Source organism: Cydia pomonella, chromosome 17 (assembly GCF_033807575.1).
Source record: "Cydia pomonella isolate Wapato2018A chromosome 17, ilCydPomo1, whole genome shotgun sequence".
NCBI classification, from domain to species: Eukaryota; Metazoa; Arthropoda; class Insecta; order Lepidoptera; family Tortricidae; genus Cydia; species Cydia pomonella.
The window spans coordinates 5,459,589-5,483,798 of NC_084719.1; the positions used below are offsets into that span (position 1 = coordinate 5,459,589).

At 38.8% G+C, this 24,210-nt stretch overlaps 2 protein-coding genes across 2 annotated transcripts in view; one reads left to right on the top strand and one right to left on the bottom strand.

Moving 5' to 3' along the window:
- Positions 1 to 1,561: 1,561 nt before the first annotated feature.
- Positions 1,562 to 11,056, top strand: LOC133526925 (fructose-1,6-bisphosphatase 1). The gene is made up of 6 exons (XM_061863779.1): positions 1,562 to 1,821; positions 5,411 to 5,555; positions 7,275 to 7,381; positions 7,849 to 8,075; positions 8,492 to 8,670; positions 10,653 to 11,056. The coding sequence occupies exons 1-6, from the start codon at positions 1,646 to 1,648 to the stop codon at positions 10,827 to 10,829; spliced, it is 1,011 nt and encodes a 336-aa protein (XP_061719763.1). The 5' UTR covers positions 1,562 to 1,645; the 3' UTR covers positions 10,830 to 11,056.
- Positions 11,057 to 12,148: 1,092 nt separating this feature from the next.
- LOC133527019 (nuclear cap-binding protein subunit 1) overlaps positions 12,149 to 24,210 on the bottom strand; it is a 36,046-nt gene continuing 23,984 nt past the window's right edge. Inside the window, exons 6-10 of the mRNA XM_061863906.1 lie at positions 15,649 to 15,902; positions 14,522 to 14,765; positions 14,255 to 14,370; positions 13,354 to 13,542; positions 12,149 to 13,089 (exon numbers count right to left, since the gene is read on the bottom strand). Coding sequence (XP_061719890.1) covers positions 12,976 to 13,089; positions 13,354 to 13,542; positions 14,255 to 14,370; positions 14,522 to 14,765; positions 15,649 to 15,902 — 917 coding nt within the window. The 3' untranslated portion in view covers positions 12,149 to 12,975. The remainder of the gene's footprint in view (positions 13,090 to 13,353; positions 13,543 to 14,254; positions 14,371 to 14,521; positions 14,766 to 15,648; positions 15,903 to 24,210) is intronic.

Consider the following 24,210-nt stretch of genomic DNA (forward strand, 5'->3'; position numbering starts at 1 on the left):
CTTTTATCGTAAGTTTTATTTTTGACTAGGGGCAGTTTTAAATTGTGCTTATATTGAGAGCGAAGGTAATCGCGGAGGGAAGCTAATGTTGTTAAGTAATTCTTGTTACTCTTAAGTAATTTACAGAGTTCGTATATATTTATGCCAGTTAAAATTAGAAAACCTTTGTTCTTGAAAACATTTCTCGAATGTTATACGAAAGATCATTCTTAAGCAAAATGAATGTGGACTGCACGTCTACGGAATTGCTACAGTATATGACACCATACGTCAATAGAGAATATATTTTGGCGTAGTACGCACTAATAACAACATCTTCAGAACACGTTTCTGATAATTAATATAGATAATGCGTAATATTGACTGGAAATTTTGTTATTAACCTTCTCTATATGATATTTCCAGGTCAAATGAGCATCTATTGTTAAGCCTAGGAAACTTATGTTGTCTACTTCTTCTAGTAAAGTGCCCGACTCCATCACATTCAAATTTATCGGAGTTTGTAAGTAAGTAAGTAAGTAAATATTCTTTATTGCACCAACAATTATACATTTTGTTTGTTTATAGTTCCTGAACTGCATATGTTTAGTTTTTGTTAAATTTACTTTTAGGTTTATTGATTTTAGCCAAGTGACGACAGTCTTTACAGTTTTACTAATATTTGTGCAAAAAGCATAGTCTATTGTTTCACCATATGGCGATCATATTGTAAAAAAATGCTGAATATTGTATGGAAATGTTATAGTTTCCACTAAGTATATCATTGCATATCCATATGAATATGTACAGTCAGCGTCAAATACTTTGTAGCAACCTAAGTAGCCAAATAGTTCGGTACACCATATATTTAGTATGGTGTACCGAACTATTTGGCCACTTTGACTGCTACAAAGTATTTGACGCTGACTGTACCAAAATAAAAACTTTTAAATGTATGTGAAAATTCATGAAAATAATCGGAAGTTCTATGAAATATGTTTTCAAGTTTTAAAAAAACACTGGCTTGCTAGCACTGCATATGTCATCTTATGTTTCAGGGCCCACTCAAATTTCGCTCGCGACCCATAGTTTACCCATAGTAGGAGCCGTTTACCCGGGGCTCCATCGACTCAGGGAACAAGATAAAAAAATGCACGTTTCACGATATGCCTAGGAATATCCCCATCTGCCTTATCTTACGTTCGGCCGCCGACATATATGTACATTTTATTAACATTCATGTCGCTAAGCGAAGGGAAAGATTAATGGAAAGATATCGTACTACCTATGTACTAATAATATATAATATGCCTCAACGATGTAAAATAACTTGGTAATTATTACCAAATTAACCTTTAGTTGATAGAGAAAAAAAATATAATTGAATCACCAAATAATATAAAATAAAATAAACGTGTAAAACTCTTACCATCTTTACTATACCGAAAGGTACTTAGACATTTGTCTTAAAAAGCTAAAAATATAAGTATTTCTTACACGTAAATTGTATAGCTTCAAGAATAACTGTTTACACTGATAGCAACCGGTGCCGCAACCTTCACCCGCGCCACTCGCCAGTGCCGCGGCGTCAGCTGAGCGCAATCGACGCTATTAGTGTTTTTTTTTTTTCAATTTAGTTTTGACGTTTCAATTTTTTTAACTCGCGATGTCGCAGCAAGGGCCCGCGTTCGACGTGAACGCGATGACGCTTACAAGATGGGTGCTTGCGCAGCAGAGGACAGCGCCGGCAGCTACTGGAGATCTCACGCAGCTGCTAAACTCCATACAGACAGCGGTCAAGGCCATTCAGTCGGCCGTCAGGAAAGCCGGTATTGCTAAATTGTTAGTAGTTTTCGCCTTATTCGTACCAATATTTACCTATTAAATAAACAAAATTAGACTTGTTTTGATGACAGCTGATTGCCTATGACGTGACAACTTTTTCTGAAAAGGACGATGTTACCGGCGAACAAGTAAAATTTGCCTTAGTTATAAGTGTTTTAATTAGGGATAGGGACTTACCTAATTGTTGAATATTTATTAATACCGTTGTTGACAGAACACACCCCCAGCATCCGCTTTGTTATCATTTTCGATAGTTAATTACCCTAATGAAGTAGGTAAGAATGAAGAATGAAGTGGAATGAACTGATAACTTGAGATTTATCTATGCGTAAACACTGCTAGAGTGCTCAGTACCAAGGGTTATGAAAACATTTAGGATCGATAATAACCTACCCACTTACAGTACTTTTAAACGATTTTATTTTTGCTTCAATTACGAAGCGTGAATGTATCGTTCAAACATATCATGGTCGTCGTAACCACTTTTATTTTTAATATTTTACGATTAACAGCAATTTTTCCATAGACTCAAGTATCCTTTTGATAAAAAGTCCATTGGTAGGTATTCGAAATTTCGAATGATAGGATAGTTGGAATAGTTTCCTAATAAATACGAAGTCAAAAGGAATCCGACCAAGGACAGGTACCAAACTGAATTTGAATTTTTCGCTCTCAAGTAGATACAGTCTGCTGCAAAGAAAAGTGACCTTTACTTAAATACCATTCAAGAATATCAAAGACATACCTATTTGGAATAATACGTGATTTTTTATTTTTAGTTATACCGATAACGATCCCTACTTTAGATTAGACTGCAGTATACCTACTTAAAAACCGGCCAAGAGCATATCGGGCCACGCTCAGTGTAGGGTTCCGTAGTTACTCTTCCGTCACAATAAGCTAAACTGGAGCTTAAAGTATAGTAAATTGTTAACCAAGGGATGAAACGGTACCTTTCACGCGAGTTAAACAAATAGGCAAATTTGCATAATCAGTACCTAATTAAAGTAAGTAAGTCTTTTTACTATGAAGGGTAAACTTTTTGCGATAACTCAAAAACAGCTAAACTGATCATGTCCGCTATAGTTTTCATTTAATGTCTTTCTTAAGCTCTACTTCCACGATTTTTTTCATATTTTTTGGACCTATGGTTCAAAAGTTAGAGGGGGGGGGGCACATTTTTTTTTCTTTCGGAGCGACTATCTCCGAATATATTCACTTTATCATAAAATGTTTGTCGAAGAACCCTATTAGGTTTGAAAGACCTTTCCAACGATATCCCACACAACGCTTGAAGCAAAAAAAAAATTCACCCCCACTTTACGTGTAGGGGAGGTACCGTCAAAAAAATTAAATTTTTAGATTTTATTGTATGACTTTGTCGGCTTTATTGATTTATATATCCATGCCGAATTTCATCCTTCTAGCACTAACGACGCAAAGCAAAGCACGGAGCAAAGCCTCGGACAGACAGATAGACGGACATGGCGAAACTATAAGGGTTCCTAGTTGACTACGGAACCCTAAAAAGGATACACGACAGACACAACACGACGACGAGACGAGAGATAGGACGGTAAAAATGTATTGAAATTACCGTTAATCCGGTTAATTACCGGTAGTTTTCATACTATTTACCGGTTGCATTCCCTGCACAATCTACGAGTATGTGCATGGGTACCTATACCTACCTAATTATACTTAATAAATACTAACTAGACATAACATGAGACTGAATATTGTTCTCATTTACCTATCTACGCTTGTTATCTAGTACCCATTACTCCGATAACCGATAACTGACATAATGCTTCAATTCATAAACCGTTGCAAGTAAAGTAACAAATGGATTGTATCAGTCATACCTTCATAAGTATGGTAGGTACAAGGTAAACGTGAAATGTGAGTGGTATGTCAAATTTATTGCAGGGAAGTCATATGACAAGACAAGAACTTTGTGAACGTTGTTTGCATACGTACGTCGCTCAGATAGAGTGAGAAACGAAGAGCTTAACTGTTTCTGCTATACCTACCTTTTGTGTTTTTGTGTTGTGTCTCCGTGTGGTGTCCGGCTTAAGAATAGCACCAACCCTAAAAGAACGAGGGTGTCGTAAGAGGCGACTAAGTTCACGAAGGAAGCCGTCATCTAACCCTTCGTCACAGGGGAGATAAGCCTCTAAGCATTGGGATGCAACTTATCTAGGAGAAGGAAAACTCCAAAATCAAACCCGGGACGGAGTCCCCGTTAGGCGTGAGTAGGGTCCAATCTGAAATCTGCGGTAGACTCCTGCAGCCAACCTGGCTCCACACGTATTGGCTTGCCTTTCCTGTGGGTCCGGCCAGTGAGGTCGTGAGGGTGGCGCAGGTGCTGGGCATCCCTGCGTTTTCCTTGACTCCGTCCCAGGCGGTGTAATGTCTCTAGACATTGCACCATAGATCGTCTGAAATAGACGCTAAGGCCAGTAGTAGTACCTTTAGTAAGTGGAGAATGTGTACAAACGCAAGAGTTAAAAGCAAGGAAAGAGCTTTTAGGTAGTCCTTCTTCTCTTTTAGCAGTCTTTTCTACATCGACCTTATGTATCGGAGCGCCCAAACTGATCAAACATATCTGAACATAATACTCGAACCCTTTAACAATAGATTCGTGTTCAGATTGTTAGCAATTCTCTATAAACTTCCGGGATCCTCTCCAAGTTTATAAAACCTTGCACATGAATGGCGGTCTACACATTATGGCTCCTCTACACGATGGCCCAGCGCTGGACCAGCGAGATGGCCATGCGATGGTTGAGATTACGCACTATGGAATGGGCCACGTGTAGATGCTTACGCACCATCGCTGGCCCACTACCTTTGACGTGCGGACGAAAAACCAACAACGTGGCCATCCCATCGCCATCCCGCCGCGCCATAAGCCATCCGACACCGCTACCCTCTACACGCTAGCCCATCTTAGTGGACCAGTATGATGGCCCATCGTGTAGAGGAGCTATTAGATGCGGATCCACACTCCGCTCCGATGTACAAATGAAGACATCACTTTATACGCCCTTAGCGCTTATATAGAAATAAATAAGACCGTCTACAAGCTCTTTCGTCGTCTTTAAAACACTTGCGTTTTGTACACATATTTACTCCACTTACAGAAGGTTCGCAGAGCAAGGGACTGAAGCGCTCCCTTTCTGACTGTCTGAGCGACGTATTACAAATAGAAGATATCTGGCCCTATTTTCCCCTTCTTCCACTATAACAGACCTAGCGGTGGCCTAGCGGTAAGAGCGTGCGACTTTCAATCCGGAGGTCACGGGTTTAAACCCCGGCTGTACAAAATATCATTTGATATTAACCAGTCACTTTTTGAAGGAAAACATCGCGAGGAAACCGGAAATAAAGCCTAGTGTACCTTCAGGGTTGGAAGGTCAGATGGCAATCGCTTTCGTAAAAACTTGTGCCTTGGCCAATTCTTGGGATTAGTTGCCAAGCGGACCCCAGGCTTCCATGAGCCGTGGCAAAAAATCCGGGACAACGCACGGCAGAAGAAGCATTCTCCACATAGATATCTCCATATATTGATATTTGTTACCAGGCATGGCATCTCCGGAGACACGAACGTGCAGGGCGAGCAGGTCAAGAAGCTGGACGTGCTGTCCAATGACCTGTTCATCAATATGCTCAAGTCCTCCTTCACCACGTGTCTGCTGGTGTCTGAGGAGAATGACAACGTCATCCAGGTACTCAATGAGCATAACAAAACATGCACCGCTTTCAATATCACTACCGCTGACGTATGTGACGAAAACACCTCACATTATAAGTAAATTTAAACCACCTTCTGTTGCTCGTACCATTGACTCCATCAACATGTAAAGCCTCTTTATAAAAGTAAGCATATTAGCATCATTAGATATGCAACGTTCATGTGTGTGTAGTAAAATCAATCAATCAATCAATATTTTATTTGTTAGACATAGGTACATAGATGTGACAATTTAGTATTTATTAGTACCAAAGAGAATTTGAAATAGAGGTGTATTGTCAAAGAAAACTTTGTAGCCACGTAAATTTACTGCTATCTATCGACACATGATTACAACTTTTAGAATGCCATTTGACTTTGATCCTTATTCTTTCACTGATATGTGTTAAATTTGTTAAATACTCGTATCAAAAAGTGGCGCCATCTTACCGGCCACAACCTAAAGGCTATGGCGCCATCGCTCGAAACGATGCTGGCATAGCTTTGACCTTTGATCTATTAGATGGCGCCACTTTTTGATATTTAACACATATCAGTAAAAGGATAAGAATTAAAGTCAAATGGCGTTTTAATAGTTTTAATCATGTGTTGAAAGATGACAGTAAATTTGCTGTGGCTATAAAACGTTCTTTGACAATCCACCTCTAGTATGTCAAATTCTCTTTGGTAGTACTATTCGCCCCGACTATCGTTCTATCCGTCCTATTTCACTTAATATCCATCAAACCCGTTTAATAGTTATAAAAAGGGCATAGCAGGCACCTGTAGTTTTCGCGAGAACCTTGCCCAAAACATCCAACTTAAAAAAAAAAAACACCATCACTCTTGATAGGTACATAATAGGTACCACTCGGTCGTGATCAAGCTATTCTTCGTTTGTCTGATGAGCAATCTAAAAGTTTGTTTTCATACTAAACGCAAGTATAGTATTTTTCTAACAGGAGATACCCGTACCCGCCGATTGTCATCTCAATACAATTTTGCGAGATTGGGCGTTTTTAAGTCATAAATTGTATGGAGATGACATGTATCAGCGTACCCTTCCTGTTTGAAAAGCAGGCCCTAAAGAATGTAGGTACTACTCGTACAACTTTAACCTGTTTCATTCGTGGTCGTCTCAATCCAAAAATTTATTTGATTTGGGAGAACCAATTTTTTAGCGTCACTCGTTGCCATGGTTACGATTAGTTGTCCAGGGGACAAAAGTTCATTGAAATACTGATTTTATGGTACTTAAATGAATTAAACTTGCGTTTTTGTGGTCGTTATAACCAATGTCCATAATGGGCCCCCTACTAAGCATGTTAATAGAACGGCATACAACGTCTCTTCAAACAAACTGTGCCACTGTTGTCCCTTGGACAGGACAAAAAAAGTTGATTCACCCATTTACACGTTTGACGACCAGTTTGGCCTAGTGGGTAGTGACCCTGCCTACGAAGCCGATGGTCCCGGGTTCAAATCCTGGTAAGGGCATTTATTCGTGTGATGAGCATGGATATTTGTTCCTGAGTCATGGGTGTTTTCTATGTATTTAAGTATTTATAAAATATTTATATATTATATATATCGTTGTCTAAGTACCCTCAACACAAGCCTTATTGAGCTTACTGTGGGACTTAGTCAATTTGTGTAATAATGTCCTATAATATTTATTTATTTATTTACACGTCAACTATAAAACAACTTGCAGGTGGAGACCGAGCGTCGCGGCAAATACATCGTCTGCTTCGACCCGCTGGACGGGTCTTCCAACATCGATTGTCTCGTGTCCGTCGGTTCTATTTTCGCCATATACAAGTAAGTCACATATTATAATGTCTTTCTTCTTTTATAAATAAGTTCCTAGAAATTCATGGGTACAAGCCGGAGCTGGGGTTTGAATAAACGACCTCCGGATTGGATACCGCATGGCCACTAATGTTGAATCTACATATCGATATCTAAAAATCTAACGTTCAGTCAGAATGCACACAAAGGCACACATTTATGAAATTATGACCACTTCAACATTAGCATATGTCAGTCCATTGCTGCATGGACACTATTGAATGGACGTCACGCCAACACGCCACTGCGGTGTCTATTCTAGTCTCCTACAAGCCCTGCCTTATGACTATCAGCATCGCTTCCAAGACTACGCCTGGCTACACCAGATGCTTAGGCAGCATGTTTTCGACATTCCGACAAGCCGGAGCCGTGCTCGAATAGTTGCAACGCATGATATAAGTTTAAGTACATTTGATTTTGATACTTCAATGTTTCAGAAAGCATTCAGACGGCGAGCCATCAGTGGCGGACGCGCTCCGCCCCGGCCGAGAGCTCGTGGCGGCCGGCTACGCGCTATACGGCTCGGCGACCATGATGGTGCTATCCCTTGGTACCGGCAGAGGCGCTCATGGCTTCATGTACGATCCCAGCATCGGAGAGTTTATCCTGACTGATCCTTCTATGAAGATTCCTGAGAAGGGAAATATCTACTCAATAAATGAAGGTGAGTGTTTGGCATCCTGAAGCGTACAATTACCATCTTCAGTCCTTTTCCTTAGTGGATATTGACTGTATATGTTATGCCATGTATATTGAGCATGGTGTGGCCAATGATACAATGCACTGCTAAGTGTACCAAGTGGGTTCAAACTTATCAAAGTCGAAGGGGCTTAAAAACCATTTGCACGTCGGTTCTTCGTAACATCCAACCAAACCTTCTATCCTGAGCCAGCTAAGGTGTATGCGGCTACATGTGTTACTTGTACTGTTACCTCTATTCCTCTATAACATGTGGGTTTTCGCAAAACGTGGGCCTTATTACCAGCGAACTTATCTGCTATGTCATGAACAAACTTGTAGATTGTAGACCAGACGAAAAGGACCACGCGTTCGCGTACTGACAATCCTCAACTATTTCAGGTTACGCCGCCGAATGGGAGCCAGGCTTAAAGAAGTACGTAGAAGAGAAGAAGAACCCCAGCAGCGGGAAGGCGTACGGCGCGCGCTACGTCGGCTCCATGGTGGCTGATGTACACCGCACCATCAAGTATGGCGGCATCTTCATGTATCCTGCCACCAAGTCTGCGCCCAATGGGAAGGTAATATGACAGGATATTCATAGAAAAGATACATTGCTTGATTAAGATGCGTAAAATCTAAGACAATTTCGTGCTTCGAATGTGACAGGTAAACGAGATGGGTGCTGTACCGCTCCATACATTTTGCTATAGAAGGTGGACGAAGGAAGCCGAAGTAATAAAATCTCCATGTACCAAAAGTGTCCGTCAAAAAACCTTAAATCGGTGGCGCTACAATACCTAGAATACTTTAACGCCTACGTTCTTAGCTACCATAGCAACAATTCGGCCTATGGAGATTATATTCCTTTGCTCTACCTTCCATACATTTTGCGGTAACCCTGATGGTCAAAACTTCAAGAGTTGACGTATGACAATTGGGTACTTGACACATGTTGAATATTATAACAAAATTTAGTCAAATGGATAGAAAATGAGCCATCCATTATAAAAAAGTGGAATTTAAAAAATTATATTGAGATTATAAAAAAATACGAGGCTCCAGTTTCAAAACAATTTTTTTTTTGTCTTTCAAAAATGCAAAAGAAAATGGTACCATTCGATTCCTTACATTAAATTATATAACAACTATACACTTAAACGCAATATTTCAGAGTCAAAATGGCAATTTCCTTGATCTTCCATACATTTAGGACAGACTTATGTACTGTGACGTCACATCATATTATCATTTTGTTAGAGGCGTTTCAATCGTCGAGTGCGAGCGTCAGACTTTAACTCTTATTTCTGATCTTTGTGTTGCTTAAATGCCATGGCATTTAAGCAACTGAGGATCAAATTTCTATATAGGACTCATGAGTCCTATATAGAAATTTGATCCTCAGGAAAATCAAGATCTATTAACATTATTTACAAAAAAGCGGCCAAGTGCGAGTCGGACTCGCCCATGAAGGGTTCCGTACCATTTATGACGTATTAAAAAAAAACTACTTACTAGATCTCGTTCAACATTTTACAACTTTGGACACACATTTTACCACTTTGGAAGTGTCTCTCGCGCAAACTATTCATTTTAGAAAAAAAAATGATATCAGAAACCTCAATATCATTTTTGAAGACCTATCCATAGATACCCCACACGTATAGGTTTGATGAAAAAAGATTTTTTGCGTTTCAGTTCTAAGTATGGGGAGCCCCCAAAATGTATTGTTTTTTTACTATTTTTGTGTGAAAATCTTAATGCGGTTCATAGAATACATCCACTTACTAAGTTTGAACAGTACAGCTCTTATAGTTTCGGAAAAAAGTGGCTGTGACAGAATCGGACAGACAGACGGACATGACGAATCTATAAGGGTTCCGTTTTTTGCCATTTGGCTACGGAACCCTAAAAACTGTCAAGTAGCCAATTCAGTTACCGCAACGCCATCGGTTTTGGATGTAAAGGAGCACGTTTTTTTCTTAGACTTTACCTCTTTATAACAATCAATTCTCTTTGTTCATAGAAAATCTTGATGATTTACTAAAATCTGGAAATATTCACTCTAATATCAAATATCAAATATCAAACATTTATTCAGCAAATAGGCCACAGGGGCACTTTTACATGTCCATTTTTACAAACAATAAATTAAAAAAAAAACAATTACAAATATCGAATCTATGAAATAATAAATACTTTATTAGAGATGTATACTGTCTCTAAATGTCAAATTACACAAAAAAAACTATGATAAAAAAATAAAACCATAAAATACTAAAATTCTTTAGATTCACTCTAATTTGAAAAAAATCGCACGCACCGCATCGTCAAGTATGGCGGCAACAATTTTGCGCGCAATGCGAAGGTTGCATATGAATTAAGTACAATAAATAAAATACAATACAATACAATACAATGGCTAATTTTCGTAACACGAATCAATTAACTTGAGACTAATCGTCGCTACGCTTAATTATGTAAAAAAAAAACATTCACCCGTTTAATCATGTTATTTGATTTTAAACTTTAACTTCATTAACATAAGTATCTTTATTTCCAGCTGCGTCTCCTCTACGAATGCAACCCGATGTCCTTCATAGTGACGGAAGCAGGCGGCGTGGCCAGTAACGGGACCATCCCCATCCTGGACATCGAACCCGAGACCATACATCAGCGCGCCCCGTGCTATCTGGGCTCCAAGAAGGACGTAGAGGAACTGCTCAAGCATTTGAAATGAAACTTATATATCTAGGGAAAGTTTGCAAAAAAGCGGAAGTTTACAGATTGACTATTTCCAAAATGTCTCAAAATTTGTTTTGGAGTAATTCTCGAAGTGGACTGGAAACTGTAATATCTGATGTTTTAGAAAACTTTCACAAATTTTTGGAACTTTCTATCAATTGTCTATCAGATAAATGTCAATAAGAAATAAGACTGAAAATATACGTATCGTTCTTAAGCTTCTTTTAGTTTTTTTGTATTTTTCTAAAATACGGGCGAATATTTAAACGGAGCATAGGACCTAAGAAGTATATTAAGATACATTTTGCTAAGAAATACAATGAAAAAAAAATCCTATGGGGAAATTCCAGAGTTGAAACTTGACTTTTTTGAAGGTTTCTGCAAATGGTAAAAAATAATCATATCAAAAAATCTAGACATGATAGAAAAAAATCGACCAACGGGAATAGATTCAGAGCATTAAAATCTTGATATTTATAGCATAATTTTTTAAAGGAGGATTTCGTTGCAGACCAGTTTTATACGCGTGCAATAGAGATAGCAACAGGCTAGTCAATGTACTAAAATCTACCTAGAAAGCGTGTCTGCTTTAGTACTGGTCTCAGCACATACTTACCTTTTATTCTTTGCTAGACGTATCCCCGTATGAATTAGGTTTTATGGTACACACTTTAGCACTCAAATTTCAATACGGCGTTAACTATTTTATCAGTTCTAGCTTACGGCAAAAAGCGATCACGCCATTATGTGGATATCAATAGTGTATATTTGCTCACGACATGTCTATAGGCTTCAATGTGTATATAAACACTTTAGAGCAGTCAGTAAAAATAGTTATTTACTATACAAGTGCAGAAAATTAAAAATTCGCACAGAATGGTGATAAATTAAAATACGACCGAAGGGAGTTTCTTAAATTGAGTTGCTAATTACCTACCTATTCGCACGTGTATCGTATCACGTTTTACAATACATATGGCTCTTTAAAATTTCGACATATGCACGGAAAGTACTCATTCCCGCACGCGTGCGGGAAAATATCACCATATGTACTGTAAATATTGGCGTAACCATTCACTGCCAGCGACCCCCTAGTCTAGGCGATAGCTCTGTTCGAAGGCCCTTTTTGCTACAAAGCGGATAAACCAATAATCGGCTACGCTTGTAACGCGTAGCTCGCGCTAGCAGTAAAAGTTTTAATTGAAATAATAAGTATTTATTTCTGTTTGTAAACTTTATTTACAGGAATCATACTTCCTTTAATCTTACCAGAAGTTCACTTATTCTATTCGAATTATTAATAAAATATAACAGTCTAATTCAAACCACAATATAACATGTCTCTCAATTCGTAATAAATAGGATTATATGGTGTTACAGAAAAGTGGATATTTGGTAAATTAAATGATTATTTCATTTTAAACAACTAACTTATTTAGGTTGCGTATCCACCAGAGATGCGCGAGGAAGCGTAGCGAAGCATGTGTTTGTGCATGTTAAAAACCAATAGAATATTGTCCTCTAAAGCAGCGCTGAGCGAGGATAGGTAAATCAGGGCATTCTATTGGTAGAAAAACATCCCTCGCTATACCTCCTCGCATATCTCTGATGGAAACGCAGCTTTAACCTGTCGTCTACGAAACTGTCAAAAAAAGCATCCCCTATCTATCGAGATCGGAGATTACCGTATTTAACGTGTACACGTATTGTGATGCAAATAAAGCTGCTTTTCGATTGCGGATATCAAGACTAATCTCCGTACGTAACAAATACGGGGCACAAAATACTGGACGGAGATATCCGGCCTGGCTCTTTTTGGCCACATTTGGTAGATGACAGGCTAAGTCCATACGGGACAACTAAGTCTTTTTTTAATACAGAAAATAGAGACACCTTTAGAAAGGGTAAAGTCGGCATCGTGGTGAAGTATACCTGACACTGACCAGGCATGAACCCCCGCCATGTTCATGCCCTCTTACTGTTGTTATGGCATGAAATCAACATATTCTTGCTGATTTCATCATCTGAATGAATCATTCTCATGTCATTTGTGGTGGCGGTCACGTACGAAATACTTAAGTTTCAATTTAGTAAAGTAAAAGTACCCTCTTTAGACACAAATCCACGATTGCTGAGCTAACCTATGCCGTGAGCGCGAGGAACTGGTGGAACACGTCGAGGATGTGCGGGTCGAGGTCCTGCGTGAACAGCAACGTCTCCAGGGTGCTGCTGTACTTCTGCACTTGCTCGTGGTGCTGGAGACAAAGATTAAAGTATTAATATTCTAAAAAGATTTTTACGCCTAAGACCCTAATCTGTTAAACATAAGCCATTGTTTCTTTTATGCGAGCGGTCGGCTCCCGTATTAGGGACTCGGGAAAGCAACATTATATTTCAAAAGCAACTGTATCGTGATAGTATTTAGGTTCAAATCTATGTAACGGCGCATATGAACCGCTGGAACACGATCAGGAACAGTCGCTTCTGGAACGCGCCCATGTGGAACACACAGTACTTACAGCGAGGAACACCTGCCGCAGCCGGCCCACGGTGCTCCTGTACCAGCCCGTGTTGGGGTCGCGCGCGTCGGTGTCGCACCGCACCAAGTGCTCGGACAGGATCATGATGAACCGCTGGAACACGATCAGGAACAGCCGCTTCTGGTCCATGTGGGCTGCCTCTAGACGTTCTTCCATGCGCTCCACTGCCTGGAAAATTAAATTATTTTTGGATACGGTCATGTAAGAGTGCTAGTCTTTACCGTCTTTTTGCAATTAATTATTGAAATATTTATTTATAAGAGATTTTGAGAAGTGTCTACAGACAATTCTGAAATCATGATGACCTGGCGACCTCACCCGGCTTTGCACGGGTTACATAAAAACTTAACAAATTATACACCTACACCCTCCTCAAGAATCACTCTATTGACAGGTGAAAACCGCATGAGTTTATCGCGAACACACATAGACAGACATGGCGGGGGACTTTGTTTAACCTTTTTGACGTCAATGACGGATATATCCGCATGAAGGCCAAACGCCGAAGACAGATCAATCCGTCACAGACCACAGAGCAACATAGATCTACGTGCATATGGATAAAGTTCCATTTCAGTTTTGACACTTCGGTAAGATGACTTTCGAGTAACAGCTTTTGTGTTTGACACGGCGTCGAAAAGGTTGATAAGGTGTATAGAATATAGAAGTCAGATTACGAGAAAGAAAACAGTCTAGGTATAGCTGAAAACCCAAGAATCCAGAGTATAAAATTGAGCGCTTCATACTTTTGTATACCTATTTATTCGAAATCGAACTTTTGACGTCATGCAGGCAACATACAACGTCAATAGTCCGATATCTGTATTAAGCTGTAGATCCAAATAGAAAAAATAAATTTGTCATTTAAACTTAAGGTTACCTCTTCAGTGGGTTTGTCCTGATCTTTCTTCTTCTTGCTGGTACCCTCGTCTTCAGAGTCCGAGCTGGAGGAGTCAGCTCTCGCCAGCTCTGCGCGAGCTTCCTGCAGTTCGCGACCTGGTAATAATATGAATGATATCAATATTGGCCGTAAAGTTACTTTTTATTCGATATAGGTATGCATGTAGGAACGCACGAAGCGAGCTACGAGTGTCAGGGTGTCGGGGTTAGTCTGCGCACCGTGGACAGATAGTCCTGCCCTACTCACTGAGTTTAGAAACATGCTTGTTCATCTTGTCAATGGTGAGGTGCAGGATCTCCCACAGCTGCGCGCCCGTGAAGTACGGCGCCATCTCCTTGGAGAACAGCCACGTGGCCACGGCGCTGCACTCCACGATCTGCGTCTTTAGCATTTTGTCGACGAGCACGCAGACCATTTGAGGGTGGCGCTGCCAGAGCTCCCATACGTTGCGGAGGATGCAGATCTGGGCCTCTTCGGATTCGGCGAGGATCTGTGAGAAATATAAGCAGTTGTTAATTGATTATGTGCTTAAGGAAGTTCATCTTTGGCTAGACTTAGATCGACCGGGATATAAATCGTGATTACCTTATATTTCGACGCAGTTACATGCATCTTGTTCACGGGTAAGCCGGATATCCCGGTCGAAGTAGTGAAACTAACCGTGAATCATTCAAAACTGTCATCTTTCGCTAGTATATTTTATTCAAGTATTTTTTTTTTGTTTTAACCTAATGAGGTTAAATAAATAAATGTATTATGGACTTAATGGGCTCCTACACGTCTTAAGGTATAGGAAGTAGTTATTGTTACAGGATCGAAATCGATATATATGGGTTAAGATGTTATGACATTGAATATAACACCAAAGCTGTATGGCATGAGCGCGTCCCGTGCGGCCTGCGCTGCCGACGGCTGATCACTTTATTGAGCTGCGGGGCTGATCACTTTATTGAGCTGCGCGGCTGAGCAGCTTTTGAACCACTTTTACTGCATGCTGAGCGATGAAAACAAATGAAATGATTCTATTGATTGCTAATAAACACATCCCTGGTCGAAACACAGCCTAAGAGCGGTTTTTGTAAACATCCCTTCATCACTGATTCCCCCTCATGGGTTACCAAAAAAAGCTTATCTTAAAAATGTAATGAAACTTAGATATAGCAGCAAAGCTATGAGAAATGCTCTTGCTGCCCGGGTTAATTAGTGTTTGGACAAAAACGTCGACCTTGAGCAGGTTGTATGGTGCGGCCTGCGCTGCTAAGGGCTATAAGTCACCCTCACTTTAAAGGTTTGAATCTTGACGGACCTTCAGAGCTGTTTTTGTTGAAGTCTTTTCTTGACTAAGAGTCAAAAGGCCACCAAAGAAAACTCACCTTAAAAACGTAATGGAACTTCGATATAGCAGCAAAGCTATGAGAAATGCTCTTGCTGCCCAAGTTAAGTAGTGTCTGGACAAACACGTCGATCTTGAGCGGGTTGTGTGGCGCGGCCTGCGCTGCCGAGGGTTGGTCGCCCTCTCGTAGGGGGTTTGGGAGCTCCCGGAGGACATTTAGGGCTTCTTCGGGGGTGCACTTGTTGCGGACGCAGATTACCAGCTGGTGGGCTGCTTCGGTGCCGGGGAGAGATGCTGTAACAACCACAGAAATGTTTGTAAGCCGTCTAATTATTGTATTAACTAAAATAATATGTAGTAAATAATGTTTAAATTACATCAAAGGCTACGAGGGAGATAGAAAATCGCACCTAAATGTCTCAAGGGCCAGGGCAACCACAATTGGCGGACTGACTAACGTCACTAAGCTGAGAACTGAGAAAATTCCCATACAATAAAACTTAGCGAACGCTTCAACGCTGACGGACGGTCTGGTGCAACTGCAAGATGAGACATAAATAGGGAGCGTGCATGAACTATAGGAGGCAGCACAGGAGCCGTCAGATTTTTGGCGCGATTCGTAATTGTCATGTTTATTGTTCCGATGTAGCCCACAAGATGGCAGAGCCTACTATGCACAAGAAAACACGTGACGTGTAAATGTACATGTTTATGCTTCTGATTCAGGCCACAAGATGGCAGACCCTCCAACACGCACGGTCCCTATAATCACATAATTAAACTAAGTAAACTTAATTACTAAAGATCGATGATAAGATAACACATAAATACTTGAAAAAAGAAAACAAAGAATTTTCGAGACTCCTCTTTGATTCTTATTTCTAGATTCAGGCATCAAGTGTAGGCTAGAGTGGCATGCCATAAAGGTGCACTTTTCTGGGGGCCTAGCCAAGATGCGAAACGTTTCTGCCATAGCGAACGGAACGCGAATTTCTCTCTGTCGCATCTACAGAGAGACATTCAGGTTTCGCTCGCTACGGCGCAAAAGATTGGCATCTTGGCTATGCCCTCTGTTCTTCCACTATGTCAGTGGCAGTACTGAAAAGGTTAGGAACCACTGCACTATGTTCTAACAGCAACACATTTAACCGAACATTAATATATCTTATCTCATCGCGATAGAGTTCACAACCGCTCAGCCAATTGCACAGTCTAACGCCTTGACCATAGGGATGAAGACACATGTTGAATCTTATAACAAAATCTAGTAAAATAGATAGCAAATGAGCAATTTATCACAATAATGAGGATATTACAATAATATTATGCAAATTAGAAAATTTCTAATGAAAGTTTCAAAATTTAAAGATTTTTTTTTACTTTCAAAAAGGAATATTGTAAAGGTACCATTCAATCCCTTACATTTTATCAGAAAATAATAATAGTACAGCAACACAGACATATACATATATGCAATATTTCACCAACAAAATCGCAAATTTTCTTGTTTTCTATACTTCAAAGATGGGCTCTCAGTGACCGTGACTTCACGATCGCGTATCGTTTTGTTAGGACTGTTTTGCGACTGAAGTAAGATCCGACTGTCGGACTTTGACTATCATTTCTGACTTTTGTATTGCTTTAATTCAATTCAATTCAATTCAATACATTTATTTCAGGTCAAATAGGCCCATATAGTTTGTTAGTAATTACATTATACCATATTAAATTACACATTTACATTAATTAGTCTTCCTACAACTAAGGTTAGTAAACACATGACATAACATACTATTTCTACATACAGTATATTGGCTTGCCTGTCAGTACATGTATCATATGGCAATGGTTCATGTACTGACAGTCAAACCTTGACGCAAATGCCCTCAGGATGATGTTAGAGCTGTCCCGCACCCTACGCGACAGGGATGTGTTAATGCAATGGATCCCATATAGACATTTGATCCTAAAAACAAACCCGATATATTGATGCCATTAATAAAAAAATATCATCTAGCTTATAGAGGCGTGTTCAGATATTTGTGAGCACCGTGGCCACTCCGATATATCTGATGGTGAATGCACGTCTCCTAAGCGAGATGGCGCAAAAATTCCCGCGCATAAAAGTCCAATGAGACATAACGCAACATCGTAATTAATGTAGATGTGCGATAAGATACACAATACGTTGGGCAACTAGTGTGGGAACGAGACAAGTGCTAAGTATCTGGTTTAGTGTCAATTCGGCCAGGGAATAGTTTGTTCTAAGATTAATTAGTCCACACAATCTTGAAGATTAATGTCAATTTAATTATCTCTCATTTTTAGGGTTCCGTAGCCAAATGGCAAAAAACGGAACCCTTATAGATTCGTCATGTCCGTCTGTCTGTCCGTTTATGTCACAGCCACTTTCTTCCGAAACTATAAGAACTATACTATTCAATCTTGGTAAGTAGATGTATTCTATGAACCGCATTAAGATTTTCACACAAAAATATAAAAATAACAATAAATTTTGGAGGTTCCCCATACTTAGAACTGAAACTCAAAAAAAAAAATTTCATAATTCCATACGTGTAAGGGTATCTATGAATAGGTCTTTAAATGTGCATTACCATGCAAACTTCCACCGAAAATTGGTTTGAACGAGATCTAGTAAGTAGTTTTTTTTTAATACGTCATAAATGGTACGGAACCATTCATGGGCGAGTCCGACTCGCACTTTGCCGCTTTTTTAATTGATGAACTTTCTCAATAATGACTGAAGTTCTCTACTGATTTAACGTTTTTTTTTCAGGATTGTCATTATTCAATGTAACGTGTAACGATTAATTTTAAATAGTCTTTTTACGTACTTATACATCTGACGTTTGCGGCTACAAGTGTAGTAAATACGCGATGATAATTATAAGAATTTAAATGTAGTTTTAATAATACTAATAAGTAGTAGTGTATAAAAAAAATGCATTTTTATGATAACATTTTAGCTGACCTAATCAGAAAGACATTATAATTATAACTACATTTTATTGAAACAAGTAAACTATACGTCTTCGCCGAAACTCTCATAATCTCGCTCTTCTAAATAGAATTATTTTCAACTCCTCTACTACTCCATATCTTAAGGAACGTTTTATTTTATTTTATTTATTGTCACTTAGCAACTATCCTTACAGGTTAAGCCTAATACAATAGTGCCTTATTAACTATATTATTTATATTAACTTATCATAAATAACAACATAAAACATTTAAACATTTTTTTACAAATTCGGCCATATTGCATGAGAACAAGTCAGTTTGATCAGCTACTAAATGTAGTGTTCGAACGGTGCGATTGAGAGGCGCCTTACGAAGCAGGTTGGTTCTGCCGGTCGGCTCCACCAGCAGCCGCGGTCGCCGCCTCCGCTCCACGTACCCGTCGGGCACACATAGATACATTTGATGCAGAATCCCCGGGTTTTAAATGCTACCGCGAAGGATCTGCACTAAGTAGCATGCGAGTGCTAGATCCCTGAGTGTTTCTAATTTAACCCACCATGCCTAGTACGAACAGTGTGGGATAAAGTCAAAGTCAAAGTCAATATATTCTTTATTCAAATAGGCCGAGCAACAAGCACTTTTAAATCGTCAAATTTTACAAATATCATCTTAATCTAAATATCAGAGCAATTTATTGATGCAGTTATTATTGTTCTAAAAAAACATTGAACTATTATAGATATGGTAAACTTAATAATAAGAATTTCACAAAAGGATCGTCAAACATCAAAATTGTATAAAAATACTAGTCTAGAACCTTTCTAGAATAAAATCTAAATGTCAAAAAATACGGTATATATATACATTGAATTATCAATTTCATCATTATCACACTTATCATATCATATCAATCACACTTAATCCCATCAATACATCAGCGGATAGAAAGGATACTCTTTTTACTTATCTCTCCGAAATTTTACAATGACTCCTCCACGTTTCGAGCTGTTCGCCTGTGGAACTGGTGTTAAATATCATTTTTCGTCATTGAACATATTTGTTATCTTTGGGTCCAGATCAATTCAATGAAAAGCAACCATGTGTGAAAAGATACGGTATCAAAGCATGCCGTACGTAAATCGTATTTCATCACCAAACTTACCGCTCTAGCGCCTCCAGCGGATAGCGATTGCAGATTTTTTTTTTTTTTTTATATAACGATAGGCAAGCGTTTGACCACGATCTCACCTGATGGTAAGTGATGATGCAGTCTACGGTGGAGCACGCTTACCTATGAGATACCTATTTACCCTAGCCTTGAAGAGACCCAGATTGTACTCATGCGGAAACACAGACTCGGGCAGGGCATTCCACTCCTTGGCAGTTCGCATAAGAAATGTTGAAGCAAAACGCTTCGTGCGTATTTGTGGAATACCTACCATGAAGCGGTGCCGGAGTGCCGATTGTCTGGTAGTCCGATGGTGAAATGGGGACGGAGGAATAAGGTTGTGCAGTGCAGATGTTATCTATTCTAAAGATTTCAAATGCTTTGGTATATGGAGTTCGTGTGATATATCCTATCTTATCTTATGGTTTTCGGGGGCTATTGGGGATACACTTCGATCCATAGGGATCATAGTGTAATTACCCCATTAGGAAAGATCCTTCATCTACTCAAGAGCTTTTCCGACCATCTATGGAGATGTCACATGGATGCCGGATAATAGAGCTCATATGTAGCATTTTGAATTCCTTTGGTTCGTCTTTGGGTGGATAGCCTGCTCCAAAGTCCTTCATTATTTGTCTGGCGAGGGCGTGACATACACTCATCAGGTGTTATACTGTCTCTTCCTCTTCGCCACACATTCGACATTCGTGTGAAACCGATGGACAGTTAACAGTGTGGGCAATGGTACGAGTAATGTGGGTCTGTGAGTTTAGTTAGTGTGGGTCAAATTTTGGAAGCTATTTATTTATAATTTGACCCACTTCCCGATTTCTGACTGAGCAGAAAATTTGCATACATATATAAGTCGGGAGACAATGGAATATTATGCTGCCATCGAGCATCGAGCTGATCTAGTGTTGGAGACAGGAGGTGGCCTTAGGAACTCTGAAATGAAACAACGCAACCAAATTTTGTTTGAGGTTTTTACTATTGTCTCGATGAGTATTAGTTGCCTGTGGTAAGAAAAGTACAGTCAGCGATAAAAGCTAGTACCAAAAATGTTTTTTTTTTTGCCAAGAACTTATTAATTTGTTGTCGTTTCATTTTCGTCAGATATTGATAACATTTGGTAAGTTTGAAGTGCTCCTCATTCTGGGCGGAATAAAAATAAAAATGCGAATTTTTAGGAGTTTTTATATTTTTAGCTTTAGTGCAAAAAATAATACAAAAAATTTAAGGAATCGTGATTTTTTTTTCTATCGAGCGAAAGTCAATCAGGTTTCGAATGATGAAGTTACTAGAGGAAGGCCTGAAGATACGGCCCTTCTCTGTCATATAAGGTTAAAGCACAAGTAAAGAGTTAGACTACAGTCACTGCTTTCATAAATATTGCCTTTCTTTTATCTTAGGTATCTATAAACATCGATATAGGATGAGAATTATTCCAAATATAACCGTGCATTAATCCAGTTTTGGCATTTTCTCGCTAGTATTTCCTTCTGAAGAGTTGGTAAATATCCAATGTAATTTTTACGTACGTAATTTGATATGAGTAATTCTGAATTCACTAAGGATTACAATTGAACTCACGACCTCCGTAGTTAGTCCGGTTTCCTCACGATGTTTTCCTTCACTGAAAGGTTCGTAGACAAGTTCCCAAAAACTCATTGGTACGAGCCGAGGTTTAAACCCGCGACCTCCGGATTGAAAGTCGAACGCTCTTACCGCCAGGCCACCACTTCAAGTCAGTAAATATGTAATGATGATTTCATTAAGGAAAGCGGATAAATTGCCTATTCATGCATATCTCTACGCATGTCATACATGCATCTATACATTCTAATATTCGCCAATATTTGTTATTTATTACTGTGCAACCTAAATCGCGTTTGGCGATAATGAAGCTTAAAGAGTTATACATAAAGTTGTAAATTTGTCTTGGGATTGTATTGCAACTTCACTAATTATAATACGTATACGTATGCGTTCCGCGTGCGACAGATACATGATGAAGAATTGGTAAAGATCAATGTTTTTCGCAATTTAGGTTCTGTAGATAGTTTTTTTAATGCACGTATTGCAAAGGTTGCAGGTTCATGTCCTTACAGCAGCGGTAAATTATTACATTTTTCCTTTAATATAAAAAATTGAAGTTTTTTTTTTCGATGAATATAACTTGTTTCATAAACTAATTGCTAAATCAAACCTCAATCTATGTAGGTAAGATCAATGCGGTCAAATCCGTGTTAGGGTCAATTCCGTATACGAGCGTATATTTCTTTTTTTCCGCTATAGGGAAAAACCCCATCTGATTTTGATTGCTGAAACTAATAGCCATCGCTGCTTTGTCGATGAAACTACCAATTATCTAAGTAACTAAGTACTATTGTAAAGAAACGGCTGTGTCCGGATTTGTCCCCATGACGTGTTTAGCCGCATTGACCTTATATAGTTTTTTTTTGTAAGTATGTATATTGTCACCTAAACTGCCTACAAACGAAAGCTCAGTTTAGGCCTGTCTGTATCAGAATGCCACAAAATATGCATTTTTTAAATATTGTTTTAATCTTCGGATCATTTATACCTACCTTTAATAGTTTAGTTTTTATCCCGGAAATCACTCCTTAAAAGGGGACGTTTACTTTTTTATTTTAAGTGTGAAACTTGAACATTACTTATTTTAACTTTAGTATTAATCAAACATCATCCCGCCCGCGTATTCGCCAGCAGTATCTAGTTTAGGTAAACCCTGACCAGCAATATATGATCACGCGCCATATTGCGGAATTTCATTGGAAATATTTTTTTAACACTAATAAACTGCAATGTCACCCTCTACATGAGAATAACAGCGCCCTCTCGATAATTATCATATATTTCTGGTCGGGCTTTAATACCAAAAAAAAATGCGCGAGGAACCCCGTTCGCAAAAACGGCGAAAAGCGCTCGAGATGGAAAGTGCGCACGCGAGGTTTTCACTCGCCCGCCGCGCGCAGCGCCGCCTCGCGTGGACGTGGGTACTATTTCAGACGCACACATTTTTGCACACAGTTATACTGCTTGTAATGAGATTTGTGGTTGGGACGTGGGTTTTCACACGAATTAATCTTAGCTAATTCTTGTTTTTTTTATTCCTAATAATTAAGGCCTAGTAAATTCGTGTCTTTCTGTCACTGAGCGTAAGAGGGCGAGATGAAGCTGCGTTTATATTTAAAAAAAAAACAACGGGTTGCACTCCGCGAGTGCTGGCAGAAGTGAAAACTTGAATATTAACGTTGAGCATTTTTGATATTTTGGAGAAATTGAGTAGCACTTTTATAAAAAGAGATAATTCTCTATTACCAAATCAAATCAAAAACAATTTATTTCGAAAAATGTCCATATTGTGTTAATAACATACAAATACTTAAATCTAGGGTTAGTATGACATGTATGATATTACTACAAATTACACCTACGTAAATAAATTTGAGTGTGGAAGATATTTTGGAATGCGAATTTTAGTGTTAATATATAACATATACAGAGATTACAGAGTAATTCATGAGACGTGAGCAGGACTACAGCCTACACAATCAGTAAATGTTAATGAATCGTTCACCATCATATTAAGTAAAACAATCACGCTTCTTTTCTGTTATTTAACTTTTTGGTAATGAAAAATTTGAGTATCTACAATCATGGACACCCAACAACACAAAGATACAATACAACACAATCAACAAAGATTAAACCTCTTTAACCGTTATGACAAACTTTGATTATGAAGAAAGTAAAATGTCACCCTTGAATGAGATACGATTTTTCAAACGTAACCAGGCTTCAATGATATTCATTTTGCACGAATACTTCCTGATTCGCCGGATTCTTGTTTTGTCGGATTCTTTATTCGCCACATTTTTTTGATTAAGAAATACTATAGAAATATCGCGGCTTTACCTATCTATTAAATAAAAGGCAGACACTTCGTTACATTAATAAAAATATTTATTTGTTATTCATTTAATTAATTATTACGTAATTAGGTAACTTAATTAATATAATTGGCATAACCTGTTTAAACATTCTATGACTGTTATTCTTCCTTCGACGTAGTCATCAACTATGACCCTTTCTTGTCGATATTTTGTCATATTAATTCGACGCAACTGTGTAACATCGGGGCAATGTAGCTGCATTTTTCTTATAACAACATCTTGCTGCTGTGCTTCTTATTTTTAGAAACGCAATACATTCCATAAACTCTTCGGTCCAATTGTTAGTGAATTGTGTCCAAAATGTCTGAGACTTAAATAAAACTTTGTATGAACTAAAATGGCTTTAATTGTTTACATTTTTTTATTAGCTTTAGTAAAACAAAGCACCAAAATAAAAACTTATCTTAACTTTTCAAGGGCATGTCCGATTGAAACTTAAAACTGGAGCAGTGGGGGTCTACGGGGAAAATACGGG

Excerpts from the sequence above, each read along its gene's own strand:
- LOC133526925 (XM_061863779.1), top strand. The coding sequence starts at position 1,646 with ATGTCGCAGCAAGGGCCCGCGTTCGACGTGAACGCGATGACGCTTACA. Across the intron at positions 5,556-7,274 it reads AGAATGACAACGTCATCCAG|GTGGAGACCGAGCGTCGCGG; the intron begins GTACTCAATGAG and ends AACAACTTGCAG. Across the intron at positions 7,382-7,848 it reads TCTATTTTCGCCATATACAA|AAAGCATTCAGACGGCGAGC; the intron begins GTAAGTCACATA and ends TCAATGTTTCAG.